This window comes from Bemisia tabaci, chromosome 5, assembly GCF_918797505.1.
Source record: "Bemisia tabaci chromosome 5, PGI_BMITA_v3".
Classification (NCBI taxonomy): Eukaryota; Metazoa; Arthropoda; class Insecta; order Hemiptera; family Aleyrodidae; genus Bemisia; species Bemisia tabaci.
In genome coordinates this window covers 9,005,564-9,021,096 of record NC_092797.1, presented here as the reverse complement: position 1 = coordinate 9,021,096, position 15,533 = coordinate 9,005,564, and the positions used below count along the sequence as shown (strand labels likewise).

At 36.6% G+C, this 15,533-nt stretch overlaps 2 protein-coding genes across 3 annotated transcripts; one reads left to right on the top strand and one right to left on the bottom strand.

Moving 5' to 3' along the window:
* Window positions 1-325: 325 nt before the first annotated feature.
* LOC109034926 (interleukin enhancer-binding factor 2 homolog) lies at window positions 326-2,470 on the bottom strand. The gene has a single exon (XM_019048352.2). The coding sequence runs from the start codon at window positions 2,340-2,342 to the stop codon at window positions 1,164-1,166; it is 1,179 nt and encodes a 392-aa protein (XP_018903897.1). The 5' UTR covers window positions 2,343-2,470; the 3' UTR covers window positions 326-1,163.
* Window positions 2,471-4,278: 1,808 nt separating this feature from the next.
* LOC109034895 (tRNA (cytosine(72)-C(5))-methyltransferase NSUN6) lies at window positions 4,279-15,435 on the top strand. Of its 2 annotated transcripts, none has more exons than XM_072300249.1 (9): window positions 4,279-4,620; window positions 5,554-5,668; window positions 6,776-6,892; window positions 7,964-8,159; window positions 10,053-10,212; window positions 10,757-10,961; window positions 13,341-13,637; window positions 14,147-14,305; window positions 14,806-15,435. In XM_072300249.1, exons 2-9 carry the CDS (start codon window positions 5,582-5,584, stop codon window positions 14,935-14,937), a joined length of 1,353 nt encoding a protein of 450 aa, XP_072156350.1. In that variant the 5' UTR covers window positions 4,279-4,620; window positions 5,554-5,581; the 3' UTR covers window positions 14,938-15,435. The 2 variants fall into 2 exon arrangements, with proteins under 2 accessions (XP_072156350.1, XP_018903840.2); XM_019048295.2 differs by having other exon boundaries at window positions 5,546-5,668.
* The last annotated feature ends 98 nt before the right edge of the window (window positions 15,436-15,533 follow it).

Genomic DNA, 15,533 nt, shown 5'->3' with positions numbered 1-15,533 from the left:
GAAACTGTTAAAAGCTGAAAACGAGTATTTCAATAGCTGTATCGGTATAAGTCTTTAGACTTACTTAAATTGCTTTCAAAGGAAAAATTACAAAGCAATTTTAGCGAGAAATTTTTAGGGAAAATTCTTTGATAGCTGAAGAAATATTACTGACACAGTTTTGGGCGATACTTAGTGCTGATGAGTCATCTTTAGATGAAGAAGCATGTGAAAGAAAGTCAGCAGTGTCATAGACCCAGGGAAGTACATGGATTTTTAGATTTAACATTGATATTTCTTGATAATTAGATAGGTGCTTGATGATGAGAAAGGATAAAACATTAACTTGAAAAAAAAATTACACTCGATTTTAATGATTATTCTTGAATAAAATACAAGCAAACAAACAAACAGAAAAAAAAAAAAAAAAAAAAAAAAGAAGGTGAAGACATAAATTATGAAGATGACAATAACCAATAACATATGTAGACCTATTGATGCATTTTTCTGGAGAACAGAAGAAATACATTTCAAAAGTAATAAATCAGTATTTTGAGAATGAGTTTTATTCAGAATATCAACTTTCTAACAACGGTCAATATCTAATATACTTTGATTGGGACATACTTTTCGCCCGTGTCAAGAAATTTCAAAAAATTAATAAAATTTACTTATAAAACCATTTTTTTCTTCTTAGGTCAAAATTTAAATGCAGACGAAATAGGAGTGCTTAAGTAAGTGTATCAATCTGACTGTCAGACTGAAATTTCAAACGTAAAGATTTTCTAGCATAAGAATAATTTGAGGTATTGAAACAGATGGTATTTGGTGGGTGAAAAGAGGAAAACTATGTAGTAAAAATAGTTTCATATCGGGAAAAATAATTGAGTCCAGATTTACAACTCATGTTGGTATCAAGTTCATTGTCACGACATATTGTGCTTATAAATGCATAAGATTTGGACTTAGAAAAGTTAACCAGAATAGAAAAAGATGCTTCCATAAAAAAAACAGATTTAAAAAGAATACAAAAGAGAAGAACGAGGCAAATTTCTCAATGGACTACATTGAAGCCAATATTCGTCAAACCATGACAGAAACAGGTAGACATACACAATATTATATGGCTTTAAATGCAAACACATACTTTTATTGCCTCAGACATAGACAAACTACACAAACATTTATGCTGTTTCCATTGCTTCCTGGCCTGCTGATGGCTCGGCTTCCATTTTCTCTTCTTTGGGAGCAGGTTTCTCGTATGCCTTCTCCAAGGGGTTCACAACAATATTGTTCCAGACTGTTGTTTCTGCAGTGAGGTCATACTTAGCATCTAAAATATTTTCGAACCCAGCATGGTCAAACAATCGAACTAAGGTCTGCGCAGTGAGACAAATGGAATCTTGATGCTCGAACGTCAAGCTATTCATGACATTGATAGCTTTGAAACCGTTTGTCTCGCAGGGATCAACAATACCCGGAGACCCCTGAAGAAGTAAGCCAGCAGACAGCAATTGCAAAGCACGCCTGAACGCAACATTTATGGGTAAAGCTTGACGATTCGGATTGTTCATTATTGCATAGTGGGCAAGCAAGTCAAGAACCCAAGGATGCAATGGCTCCAGGCCTTGGAATTTGTTTTTCAAGTCTCTCAACAGCCTTATCAACATCTTTACTGTAGCATGCTGCCCATTCTCTTCAAACCATCGACAATGACCGATAGCTGCCATGTGACATAACAGGACTTTCCGTTCGAGGTGTAACTTTGGATCAAGCTTCAGTAAATTTCGGGATACAGTGGCAATTAAAACTCGAACAACTGCATCTCGAGTGTGTATTTCGAACCCTTTATTGGGAGTGACAGTAAGAGAAACTAGAAGTTGAGGTTCTTGCGTACGGAGCATTTCTACAACATTGTTGCCGAGAAGCTCGATGCATGTGCTCAAAGGAAGAGTTTTGAGGACGACGACTATATCACCCGTGCGATGCCCCTTCAGTATCGTGCCTTTTTTGAGTGAACCGACCTGCTTCAGGTCTTCAATCTGACAGACCGTCTCCAGAGCTGCGGGGGGAGTTGTTTTAATCTTTTCCAGGACCTCTTGTACCTTACTCACCAGAGTGGTGACGGCTGCCAGTTCTTCCGCTGGTGGTGTGAGATCGTTGGCTCGTTTTGTGAGTGCTTGGGTGAAAGGCTCTTCATCAGGTAGTGGAGTGACTCTTGGAAACGCTCTGTCGCAAAGCAAAAGATCGAACGGTAACCGATTGAAGGGTAATTTTGGAACCATGGGCCCTTTCGGCTTGGGCATGAATCCTCCCCGTCCACGGATCATTCCACCTCTGCCGCCGCGCGAACCTCTGGCCATTTTGATACTTCGTAAACTTTAGACACAAACCGTGGACGATCCTTAAGCGTTCCGAGAGCGCGCACGAGTAAATATATTAATTTAACTTAATTTAACGTAAAGTAAGTATGGAAATTACCGGCCTCGATTGATAAATTGGGAAGAAGAAGAAGTTACTGTTGTTTGTTTACATAGTTCACGAGGAATATGGGGTTAGGTTTTATGCTTCAAATTTATGCTGACTTTAATTTCGTGAATTACTGAATATCTTAATACGTAATTTGGTGAAATTAAACGCCTATTGATTTGGAGATGGCTGCTAATGAGGGAATACGTAAGTACGTGAACTAATTTTATTTTATCGCTGACAGTCTTCCGGAACTGTAATTTGGGTAGCCCAAAACATTGCCACAGCAGATAACGTAAACAATCTTACACATCGCTATATTGAAACATTATAATTTTATGGAAGATAATGTCTGAAAGTTCTTCCAATACCTATATAAAAATATTGGTGCAATGATGTATGGTTGTGGAAAAACAGATTAAGTCGTTTCATGTCCAAAGTCCAAGAAATGGCCTCCTTGGTGTTTCGTAGGTTTAGGGAAAAAAATGAGTCGACAAAATTCATATCAGTTTACAACGCCATTCAACAGAAAATCATGTTCTAACTGTTTGATTACGTTGATTACAGATTGTTTACGTTATCTGCTATGGCAATGTTTTGATCACAGAGCGGGAGTAGCTGGTGGAGCGTGCATGAAGCTCGCTCGGACTCCATGATTATACTCTGTTGCTCTCTCCTCTCCTCTACTCTTTGCACATCACATAATGGCGCCAAGCACAAATTTCACTCTCGGAGAAAAATTAAACTGCTCAGCTCAGGGAATTGACCTTTTTGATCGGGATTAAATTTCTAAAAGAGTTCAAACCAAGTACTAACCAGGGCAATTCTCAAAATTCTTTGGCAAGACATTTTTCTGATATAATTTAAGGATTACCTAAGGAGGGAAAATCTTTAGCATATCTGGAGAAATCACAAGCTTGTGTGGGGGCCCCGCAGCGTTCTGAGGCATTGAAATCAAATTCTAAACGTACCTACTTACATTTTGAATTTTGATGGAAAATAAGGGGGGAGGGGCTTCATTTATATCTGAGCCATGGGGATGCCAGATGATGAGGGATGAGTTTGAGGATTTTTGCGCTCAGCAGAGATGTTTTCAGGAGCATTGGGGGAACTAGTTAGGAGGAGGGGGGAGAAATATTACCCTCTCCTGACTTCAAGAAATATGAGGGCTTTTGCTAAGTTAGCTGTGTTGCTAGACTTTCATTGTGGAATTTGTAATTCTACCAAAAATATTTCCATGTGAAGATGAACCATCAAGCTAAAAATTTAACTCAGCATTCGCACAAATTTATAAATTTTTTTTGTGGCACAATGGTACAACTTCTGGGAAACATCCTGTTAAAGGTAACGAGGCACTTAGCATATTTCTTGAAAAATTTGCTAAAAAAATATCTTTGCACATTTCTGCTTTTGATAACTTATACCTGCAAAAGTACATAACGATCCAAAAAGTGGTGAATTTTACGAGTCAGGCATCAAGGGGTGAAATATGGGAGCATAAATATAGCATTAGGTACCTAAGATGACATTTGAATCAGTGAGTTCGAAAATACACCAACTCGGAAAAAAAAAATTTTCAGGAAACACCTAAAACTTCGCAGCGGGCGAAGAAGTTAGTTTAAGAAAAACTTTTTTGGTGCCAAAGGACGCAAGAAGTACTCTAGAGACTTTAACGCACCAAGTTTCAGATACTGATTTTTCATAGTCTGCCCTGAAAAATTTATATTTTTTGATAATGAAAATTATGGCCGAATGTTGATAAACAATCGATGCCGAAGAAAAACCACTCGAACTTCCATCAGCCACCGAGTAAAGCATGTAAACATAACCTCATTCTAGTCTCGCGCGGCGGCGTGGTGTATTTTTTTTTTTTTTTTTTTAAAAAACACTAAAGTTATGGTAAATAGGAATATAATTTTGTGCAACTTCTGAAATGCAAGACAAAAATGTAGTGGGGTGATTCGTGACTGATTCATTAAACTTATTAAACAAAGCATTTTTTAGAAAAGTCTTATTTTTCTGATCAGCTTACCGAGCGAAAGTTCCACCATCTTCCACATAAAATAGTTGCAAATTACTTTTCCAAAGATGATCCAAGTTTCAAACTGTATTATCTCTAAATTTTCGTAGGGATTACTCTAGAGAAAAATTCAATCATTTTCTCTGATAATGGTAAGAGCTCATTATATTGGAATACTTTTCATGTTTAAGCCGAGACATACGTCTCCCCCTCTGGACAGGTGCGCAAGTTACTTAATAACTCAAATTCGGACACTTCTTCTCTGAACTCTAGGCCAATCTCTAGTGAGGTCAGAGAACTACCAATCTCATGCTTTTATCAATCTTGAGTTAAAAAAGGAGCTTTAAAAGTGTTATCAAAGAAACTGAAGACTGGAAAAATGGACATTAGCGGTTTTCGCACATCCCGATTCGATCAGAATGACTTGTCGCCTCTTGACCCTCACATAGATGCAGTTTGATTTGCATATTGTACAAATGGAATAACGAGTAAATTTGTTAGTTTATTCGACGGGATCTGAGAGGTCTTCCTTTGAAAACTTCTAATGAATCAGTAATGCATTTCTATGCAAGCTAAATTAAATACTGGCCTCCCTATCTAATCCCTGAGATTTGCTATCCCCTAAAATTTGCTGCGCAAGGATAACACTTTGATGATCACCCTTTAAATGGGCATGCAGGGGTGCAAATTGTTCTCGACCGTGAGACTGCGCGGTCTCGATCCCCCGACTGCGTAGTTGCCCCAAAATTGTGAAGGCTGGGAATTTTTGTCTTATTGTATTTTTTACATTATTCAGTTTCTAAGTTTTCAATTCTTGTAGAATAATGCAACTTTGGCGAACATTCCTCAAATTAAAAAAAAATTCAACAAAATTTTAATCAGCGCATTTTGTTGACCTTTTTTCAAAAACCCAGCGCGTTGTAGAAAATTGCAAAGGTTTAGAACAATTTGCATCCTTGAGGGCAGGAGCTCTAGGGAATGTTGTTAAAATTATTTGAGGTTTGTAAAAGCTCATGAGAGATGAACTCTGCAATAAACAAAGTAATTTAATCATTTATTGTTTTTGTCCCCCTGTAGGTCTTAAGATTGGATGCGAAGACATTACTCTCAGCCATGTCACTCAAAGATTTATTTAAAAATCTGGATGATGTCAATTCTGTTTTACCAGAACTGATCCCTGCAGATGAGCTGAATTTAAAGGTTTGTATGTTCATGTGTCTTGCTCATGCTGTTTCTAAACTTAAATGGAAGTTAGTGTGAAAGCCAGAAAGGCTGAAAATCGTTATTTCCACTCAGGTATGAGTCAGTTGCAGACTATCACAGATGGATGTATTTACAAAGGGAGGTCATGGGTGTCCCACCTAAATTTTGATCATAGTATGACCAAAAGTTTCTTTATAGGTGAAGTATTGGATCCCTATTGTAATTGCTGCTTTTGAAAATGAACCCTGGAAATTTCCAAAAAATAAATTTCAAAAATTTGGAAAAAAAGGCGACCTTGCTGACCACCTATCCTGTTTCAATGCTGCGATAGTGAGTCACACTCTCGCCAAGAGATTCAGGATTTGATTTTTAGAGTTCTCACACTATGTCTACTCAATTCTGTGATTTTGAAAGCTATATTTATTTCTTATGTTCATCCAACTACATCTGAAGAAATTCAGTTGGGCCTGCAATTGGGAGACAGTAAGAAATATAAACAAAATCCTTGGAATGAAAAAAAATTATGCACAAATGCTGGAAGTTGAACCTCAGACCTACAGGCCTGAGTGCAATAATGCTCTAAATCAATACACTATTGCAGTGCTGAAATGTGCGGACCTTTATTTTGCCGTAGCAGTAAGTGACTCTCTTTGCCAGTTTTCTAAATTGTTTTTGGAACATCAAAGACCCATTAAAAAACAGGGATCCTATAGTTTTGTAAGAAGAAACTTTTGATCTTACTCTGATCAAAATCTAGTAGTCACACTTTATGACTTCACTTAAATAGTCAGGTGTCTAACAGTTTGTATCCACTCGATCGATTCTTCCAATAAACAGGCATACTATCTTTTTTCAGTAGAACTTTGAAAGAATGCTATAGACATCTTCTATCAAGTTTTGTTTAGATGGCAGCTCAGGTATAGCAAGTGTCATATTTTCAAAGTTTTATCAATTTTATCCTAATTTCCACAAGGCTTAGGGCACAGAAATTTCTTGTAGAATTTTTGTTTGAGGATGTTTATCACCTCATACACACTGCTACACAGTATATTTTTAGTTGACAGATACTTTAATAATTTTTTCTATCTTTCTCTATTCTAATAGGAATTGGATTGGATTTCTTGGTACTTGTCAGCTCCTCAGTTTTCCTCAGTTCGCGTCAATACCATTGCATTTTCTCCAGACAGTGTTGTTGATCAACTGTCAGAGCAACTAGAAAAGGTACCTCATTCCACTATTCTCAGTGGTATCTATTTATTTATTTAAACTTATACAAGGTTTAGCACATAGGACCCATATTAGGATACTGTACAAGTCAAGAGTCTCTTACATTACCATAAAGATGCATCGATGGCTTAGTCTGCAATCACATATCTCGTTTTCAGTGTCTGAAAATCTCCACCTCTATGCTATTTTTTTAAAGGAGAACAAATAGACATCATTCCTTGAAGTTCATGTAGAATTTTCTTCGCATAGAAAAGAAAAATCACGGCAGTTTTAAAGAAAGCCGTTGAGTAGTTTTCCATTTAAAAAGTAAAGTAGGTATGACAGGAAGTCTGCGACGTCCCAAACCAAGTTATATGATTGCCGACTTACACCATTGACATGCTTAGCAATATACCCTAGTAGCACGTAACGTAAAATTTACAAAAAATATAATTGTAAAATACTCTTTCAAGTGTTAGTTCAATAGACCAAAAACAAAATGCCTATGTAGTAATTTTTACAAGGAAAATACGTAATAAGAACGAACTACCTCTTTTTACATTTTTGATCAAAACTTTTCCACGTAAAATTCCTTGGAACTCTGACAACTTACTCTCCAGTGCTTGAAATACCACTGACAAAAATGAAATTCAACGTTTGGTGAGAATGTGTCCCTAAAAATTGGCAATGCTCTGCAGCTATCCCATGTAGCAGGGAATCTGAATTTGTACTGATTAAAGAGCCATCTATTGTTAGAACACAGTCAATTTAGTGCTCTGAAACGTCTATTAATTGTACTTTTCTGACCTGTCAAGTATTAATCTTCTACAAACACTAAAATTATCTAAAAAATAAGAATCGCATCAAAGCCCAATTTTTAATAATCAAAAGGATATTGAACTTAAATTTTATTTTCACATTTTTCATTTTTGAAAGTTTTTCTGATTAATATTTCAACATGAAACAGCTAGTTTATTGCTGTAAAATTTTCACTTATAAAAACTGTTAGGAATGGGACACTGCTCTTCTTTTTTAGAAAATTAGTTGGGAAATTTATTTTGAAAAAATGCATCTGTTCTTTTTCAGATTGCTACACTTTTCAATAAAGAGCCTCCAAAAGTGTTTGTGCATCATTTGTTACCAGATTGTGTAATAATTTCACCGTGGAAGGAAGCTAATTTAACACGTAGAAACAAGGAAGTAATAGTGGATAAGTTCTGTGGCTTGGCTGTGTTACGAGGATCTCCTGTTTTTGCACCAGGAGTAAAAGGAATGCAATCAGGTAAAATAACGTTCAATGACAGTATGACGTCTTTTTAATGCAGCTGTTTACAAACAACCCATAACACAAAGAACAGAAATAATGTAATAACCAAACCCTTATTCAACAGGTGTTTCTGTGAGAGTCGTTACCAGCAACATCTATGGTATCAGAAAGTGATGACTCTTATTTTGTGTGAATGATGCCCTCAGAAAGAGGCGGGTCTACTTTAGTATGATCCCATCTACATAGGGTGTTCAAAAGGTTTTGCACACTTCCGGATTTTGAGCGAACAAAAGCAGCTGTTGATTTGCGCTTTATGGGTGCTTAAAGTAGACGTAATTACTAATATAACAAGACCAAGAACAACTCTCTAGCTCAAAAAATGACAGAGATACAGGGTTTTGAAAATGACATGTAGCGTGACCCCCTCCTGGATTTTTAGCTACAAATATGTTTATCGAGGGAAAAAAAGTTAAATGAGAATTGAGTGTTTTTATTGAAAAAACTTACAAAATCTTACGGAAATTGACGAACTTCAAGTTTCTTCATCGGATGACACGGATGACTCAACATTCGGCTGTTTTTCAAAGTATTTTCCACCACTTTGAACACAAAGCTTCAGCTGCTCTGTCCAATTCACAAGGATCGTCTTTGGAAGTCTTCTTGACGGAGGGTTTTGAAGCATTTTCGAACAGCGGTTTTGATCTAGGCTATAGAATCAAACCGTGTGCCTCTCAGAAATGTCTTCAATTCAGGAAAGAGCCATTCCATAGCCGAGATCAAAACCACTGTTCAAAAATTCTTCAAAACCCTCCGTCAAGAAGACTTCGAAAAGACGATCTTTGTGAAGTGGGCAGAACCGCTGAAGCTTTGTGTTCAAAGTGGTGGAAAATACTTCGAAAAACCGCCAAATGTATAGTCAGCCGTGTCATCCGATGTAGAAGCTTGAAATTCGTCAATTTCCGTAAGATTTTGTAAGTTTTTTCCATAAAAACACTCAATTCTCATTTAACTTTTTTTCTTGACAAACATATTTGGTGCTAAAAATCCTGGAGGGGGTCACGCTACAAGTCATTTTCAAAACCCTGTATCTCTGTCATTTTTTAGGCAAGAGAGTTGTTCTTGGTCTTGTTTTATTGGTAATTGTGTCTACTTTAAGCACACACAAACCGCAAATTGATAGCTACTTTCGTTCGCTCAAAACCCGGAAGTGTGCAAAACTTTTTGAACACCCTATGTATATAGCCGAGCAAAAGCAATCAGCCCCCTACTGTTTTAAGACTGATGCTAAGTTTTGTTGGATTAATGCTCTACACTCTCATACATTCAGGCATCATGTAAAAACTTATGCATTGATTTTAATTGGTTCTGTCAACGTGGAGGAAAGCCATTAGAGATAAAATCTTGAATCTCACACTCTGGTTGTGATGATGCTATTGGTGTTAAACAGAATACATTCCTAATTTTTGGAGCGTGGAGCCGCTTCCTTTTAAATGATGTTCTTTGATATCATATCATTCATCTTTTTTAAGGATCATTATTTTATTTGGTTGCCATATGAGGTTTCAGACAAATTGATAATATTTTTTTTTTAATTTCTTAGGCTCATTCTTGAAAGCGGCTAAATAGTAGTCCAATAATTTCTTATGCAAAGACTTTTGGACACACTCTAATCAAAATCTAGATTTGATACTACCCACCTACCTCCACAATTTTACCTTCTTTTTCCAGGGCAAGCCTATGAATCGGAAGAAAAAATTTCGAAAATTAGAGGATAAGATAGCCACTTGAAATAAAAGGAGTGGAATGTAAATGTTTTTCCACAATTTTTTTGACAGGTTTAGATGAACATTTTTACTTAATATTCTCTGTAGTATTTTTGTACAATAATCATGTGAACTCTTTTTTCAGATGTTCGTGAAGGGACAGAAGTCTCTGTTTTTGCTGATGCCTCAAATAGGTGCAAAAGAGGGTTTTTACGGGAGTTTGTAGATAACTCGAAAACTTTTGTTGGCAATGGTGTAGTAAAAATGGATCGCTACCGTCTATTCAATGAAAAGGAATTGCCATAGTAAGTTGAGCCTTACATAACAAAGATTACATATCACAGGCCCCTGATAATTCAAATCCATAAAAACTGGAAGAAAGTTTTTTGTAAAGATGATGAGCAACCATAAGCCTTAATGGCTACATAGGTTATGAGGGCTAAAGAGTCAGATCATCAACTGGGGGTGGTTCTTTAATACAATGATCTCCTTGATTCTTTAGCTTTGGAGCCATTTTGACTTCAGGCGAGTGACTACTAGGTGGTGAGAAAGGCTTGTGTAGTTTAGATGCTAATTTGTAAGATACTCACTCTCAGTTTTCCCAACAAAAGCTATGTTTTTGGTGTCTATATTGGCTGTGCCAATGTTTTTGTCTTTAAATTTTATTATGGAATTTTGTACGCTTTTTTAGTTTAATAAGTTTCAAATGTCTCCGATGAAAACACTAGCTACTTTTAATAATATCACATATGATTGAATTACAGAAGCTAAAATTACACATTTCTGACACAAGTAACTGCAGCATTTTCTTAAGCATAAGTTGGTTTTAATAATCTTAACTTATTTTAGTGGCATAGCTGTGGAAATAACTGATACTGAAAGCAAAGTGTGCGGCGTTGAGCTACCTGAAAACCTAGGTATTCTTCAAAATCTACCATCAATTGTTTGTGGCCACGTTTTGGGGGTAAATGCTGAGGATAATTTGACTGTTTTAGACATGTGTGCAGCTCCTGGGAATAAAGCAACTCACCTAGCAACTCTCATGAAAAATAAAGTAAGTCAACAAAAGCAATTTTTCAAAAATGACGGAAGTTGTTCCATGGTCTTATTTGGACAGAGCTATCTATTAAAAGTAAATGAATGATTTAAAAGAAGGTGTGTTTGCCATACCGCTTTCCAAAGAGCCGAAGGAGTCAAAAAGTGGCCTTCCAGTGTGCTCGGAAAGTCTGTTTGCTAGACTGACCACCTCTTCATGCAGGTCAAAAATGTAATTTTGATCTCTGAGCAGAATATCGGAACAACAAAATCAAATTGATGGCCCTGTAAAAGATTAAATGTTAAGCACCTATTTTGCTTTTCAAAGTAGTCTCTCCTTTTGTCCAGACACTTCTGGTATTCATACCGCACCTTTCTGACGCTCGGTGAAAAAAAAATTTATCGTCTTGACTTCGAAGCAAGGAAAATAAACTTTTTTGACTGCATTATCAGTGGCGAACTTATTACTGCCAAAATCAGATGTCAGTCCTGGAAAAAAATGAAAAACTCGAGGGACTAAATCTGGCGACTATGGAGGATGAGAAAAAGTGTCACACATGAATTTCCTTTGCAAAAAATTATGAATGGCTCCTGCAGAAAGTGGATAACCACTCAAAAACGACACCGACTCAGAAATCTTCTTTTTGGATCCATTTGGGAAAGAGATCGCAAAACGGACTTTCCCATCAAATACAAGGGACAATTTTCAATTTTTATGAATAGCTCAGAGTATGGCAGATACGCTTGTTGTCATTGCATTTATTTGTCCATCTCACTTATGGAAAAATATGACCGTGGAACTTACTTTTGGAACGACCCTCATATTTAGATTTTTTGCAGGATCTTAATTTTTTTTTTCTTACAATGAAGCTGATTATCAATCAGAACTCTGTTGATAGTGATCTTAAATCGTAAAGATAATTGAATTAACCCCCCCCCCCCCCCTTCTCATTATCTAACCAATGCAAAATACTGCTGTCATCAAAGTGCGGATGTATACCCAAGTAGCATTTTTCAACGGAAAAATCGCGATTTTATCGCCGATAAAGTCGCGATTATCCTCGATTTTATCGGCGATAAAATCGCTAGGATCATCAACATTTGAGCGATTATCCTCGATCTTTTCGCGATTCTATTGCGATTTTATCGGCCCGAAAAAATTGCGATTTTATCGCGATAAGATCGAGGATGATCGCTCAGATGTTGATGATCCTAGCGATTGATAAAATCGCCAAAAAAAAGGGGTTAAATTTATCAGCCGATTGCCGTTAGGTTCAGCCGTCAGGTCCTTTGACGAAGACGAGCGTAAAATCCCCGGAGCCTCCGCGGGGATTCGAACCCCAATCGCTACGGTGGAAGGCCAGCACATTGTCACTATGCTATGACCGCTATATGACTTACGTGTGCGAATTGAAGCCTCTTATACATGGATCGGCGCTTCGCAACCTCACAACTTATGTCTTTGCGTTGACTGACACCGATTTTTCATTGGATTTGGATTTTTTTTTTTTTTTTTTTTTTTTTTTTTTTTTAATTTTCCCTCCTCTGTATTTTATTTCATACCTTGAATACGGTTGGTAAAATAAGGTTCTATTGGTAATCTCATCATTCTGTCTCTGTAAAATTACCAATAATAGTGAGATGGCAAAGTTACCGATGGACCTTGGGAAAAACGCCAATAGTTTTTATCGACTGTGGTAGAATTACCGAGATAAAATGGTAAAGTTACCGGGGATTGATTACCAATAAAAGTGGTATTCTTACCTGAAAAAATCAGTAAAAATATCGGTTTTCAGGTAAGCTTACCAGTCTGTATTTGTAACATTATACTAATAATTGATAAAAAAAAATGAGATGGTTAAGTTACCAACGGATCTCGGTAAAAACGGCGGCGGCGGAATAGAAACATCTTTCATATGCGTCATTCATGCGTTAATGAAAAATTGCAATTTATTGCAATTTTATCTCTATAAAATCGCGTTCGATAATATCGCGATTTTGTTGCAATTTATCGCGATTTTTCTCCCGATAATATTGCAATAAATCGCGACGTCGATAAAATCGCGATACATTCTCCAATTAAATCGCAATTTATCGCGATCACTGCTACTTGGGTAATATAGATTAATGCTAAATCAAATTTTATGAAAAAAATTCAGCATTTAGATTTCCGTATTTTATTGAAAGTTTATGTAATTGGATGAAACGATTCCTAGAAGAACCATAATGAGGGAATGACAAAGCACTGAAGAATTTATAATTAAGCCCGGTAGCTATGAATTTCATCATACATATACACAAGAAATATGTTTTCAGCATCAGCACACTGGCATAAATAGGCGTTTGATTCTTTCATCATTTCATTTTTCAGATTTTCCTTTTCTTGGTCTTTTTTCAGGGTCTAATTATTGCTTTAGACAAAACAAAGAAGAAGACTCATAAAATTAACAAGCTTTGTGCGCAATTAGGGATACAAAATATTCGAACTTTTGCGTTTGACTCGAGGAAATCAATAGATCGTTTCAGAGAAGGAGTTAACCTATCCGATGGACCTCCCTATACTCCTGAATGTTTCGACCGAGTACTACTGGATGCACCCTGTAGTGGTTTAGGTCAAAGACCTGTTTTTGACTTTGACTTAACACAGAAAGAAATAGAATCTTTCCCTCTAGTCCAGAAACACCTTTTTTCAGTTGTAAGTATTTTACTATTACTGATATGCACTTACTTCCTTACCGACATACCTCTTTGTAACCAAGGACCATTTTTCAACAGAAAAATCGCGATATATTGAAATTAAGTTGCGATTTTTTGGGATCATCCACATCTGAACATTGATCTTATTGGAATTTTATCTCTATACAATCGTGTTTGATAAAATCAAATTTTTGCTTTCAATTTATCACGATTTTATCTTCGACAATATTGCAATAAATCGACGTCAATAAAATCGCGATTTTATTGCAAATTTATGCAATGAAATCACAATCTATTGCAATTTTTCATCCAATTAAATCGACAGTTATGAAATCCTAATACGTTCTCCGATCAAATCGCAACTTATCTCAGTCAATGCTACTTGGGTAGTGTCACTACAACCCTCCAAACTTGAGGAGAGTCCAGACACTCTTCCTCTAGAGAAAGGACTCGTACAGGAAAAAGCTACAAAATTATGTTTTAATGTGTTGTTTATTATTATTTCAGGCTGTGCAACATGTTCGCGTTGGTGGTTTCTTGGTGTATAGTACGTGCTCAATCACTCATGCAGAGAATGAAGGGCTGGTAAAGTGGGCTTTAGAAAAATTTCCACAGATCAGGCTTGTCCCAGCAGAGCCAATAATTGGCAAGTCAAGGACAGTAGAGGTCAGTCATATTTCTTTCTTCCGCCTCAGAATCATGCTATGCGACTGATGGTCATTCTTTCACTGAGAGCCTCAGTAATGGTTGGAGAGTTTTCAACGATTTTGATATCATGCTAAAATCTAGGCAGCTCTCGTTTGATCAAAGCTGTGACAATCTTCCCCGCATAATGAGACTGTTCAGCAATTTTCCTCCTTTTTCTGTTTGACAGTACTGATTGAACTAGGTCCATAGTTCTGTTGGACAAAAATCGCAATTCTAAAAAATTTGCATCCATCACAAATCATGATTCTAACGTTGAGACCATCAGTTAGACTTCAGTTTGCAATTACCACTTCTGGCTTATTGTTAGTCACAAAAGCACCAATCTCCCTATGGAAACTAATAGCACATGTGTTGTTTCTGAAATGAGTCAGAGGTCGCAGTTCTTAGAAGCAAAATTTAGTCCAACTAACACTTTGTTTGGATTTTGCTGTCTCTCATTGCATTTTTAATGTTTTCAGAGTGGTTTAAGCGAAGAAGAGAGCAAAATGATTCAAAAATTTGGACCTCCATCGGACTGCACTCCTGATACTGATACTATTGGGTTCTTCATTGCCAAGTTCAAAAAAGTTGAATCTGTTCAACACCCTTAAGAAGTTCATTTTGCGAAGCATAATGTTCTGTCTCAACATTGCCTCTGTATCCCCGAGGCCCCAGCCATATGGAAAGGGGATGTAGCAGCCCTTTCTACCGGAAGATGTTGTTGAAAGTTAGTGAGTGGCCAATCTGGTTTCAGGGTGTCAAGCAATTTTTAAAAAAAAACTCCGACATTTCCCTGACAAAACCGGCCAAAAATCGGGTATAAAATAATTTCATGACATTTCCCCGACAAAATGGAAAAATACTCCTAATTTTCGACATAGTTGATCTGACTAGACGAAAGTAAGAATTGTTTCATGTTGTACGAATATAACGTATGAAATAGAGCAAAATATATGGTGCCTAAACTTATGCGAGATATTTTTACCTCATTTCTAAAATTTAAGGGACATCAGTAGAAATTCTGGTAGAAATTCTGGTATTGATTCCATTTTTCTGAAACTTAACTCATCATCAATATATTTCAAAAAAATAAATCTGTGTGTTTCAATTTTCTTGACTTTTTCCTGACACAAAAATCGCTTGCAAAAAAAATTTCCTGCTATTTCCCAATTTCCCCGGTCGCTAGACACATTCCTTGAGGTTTTAC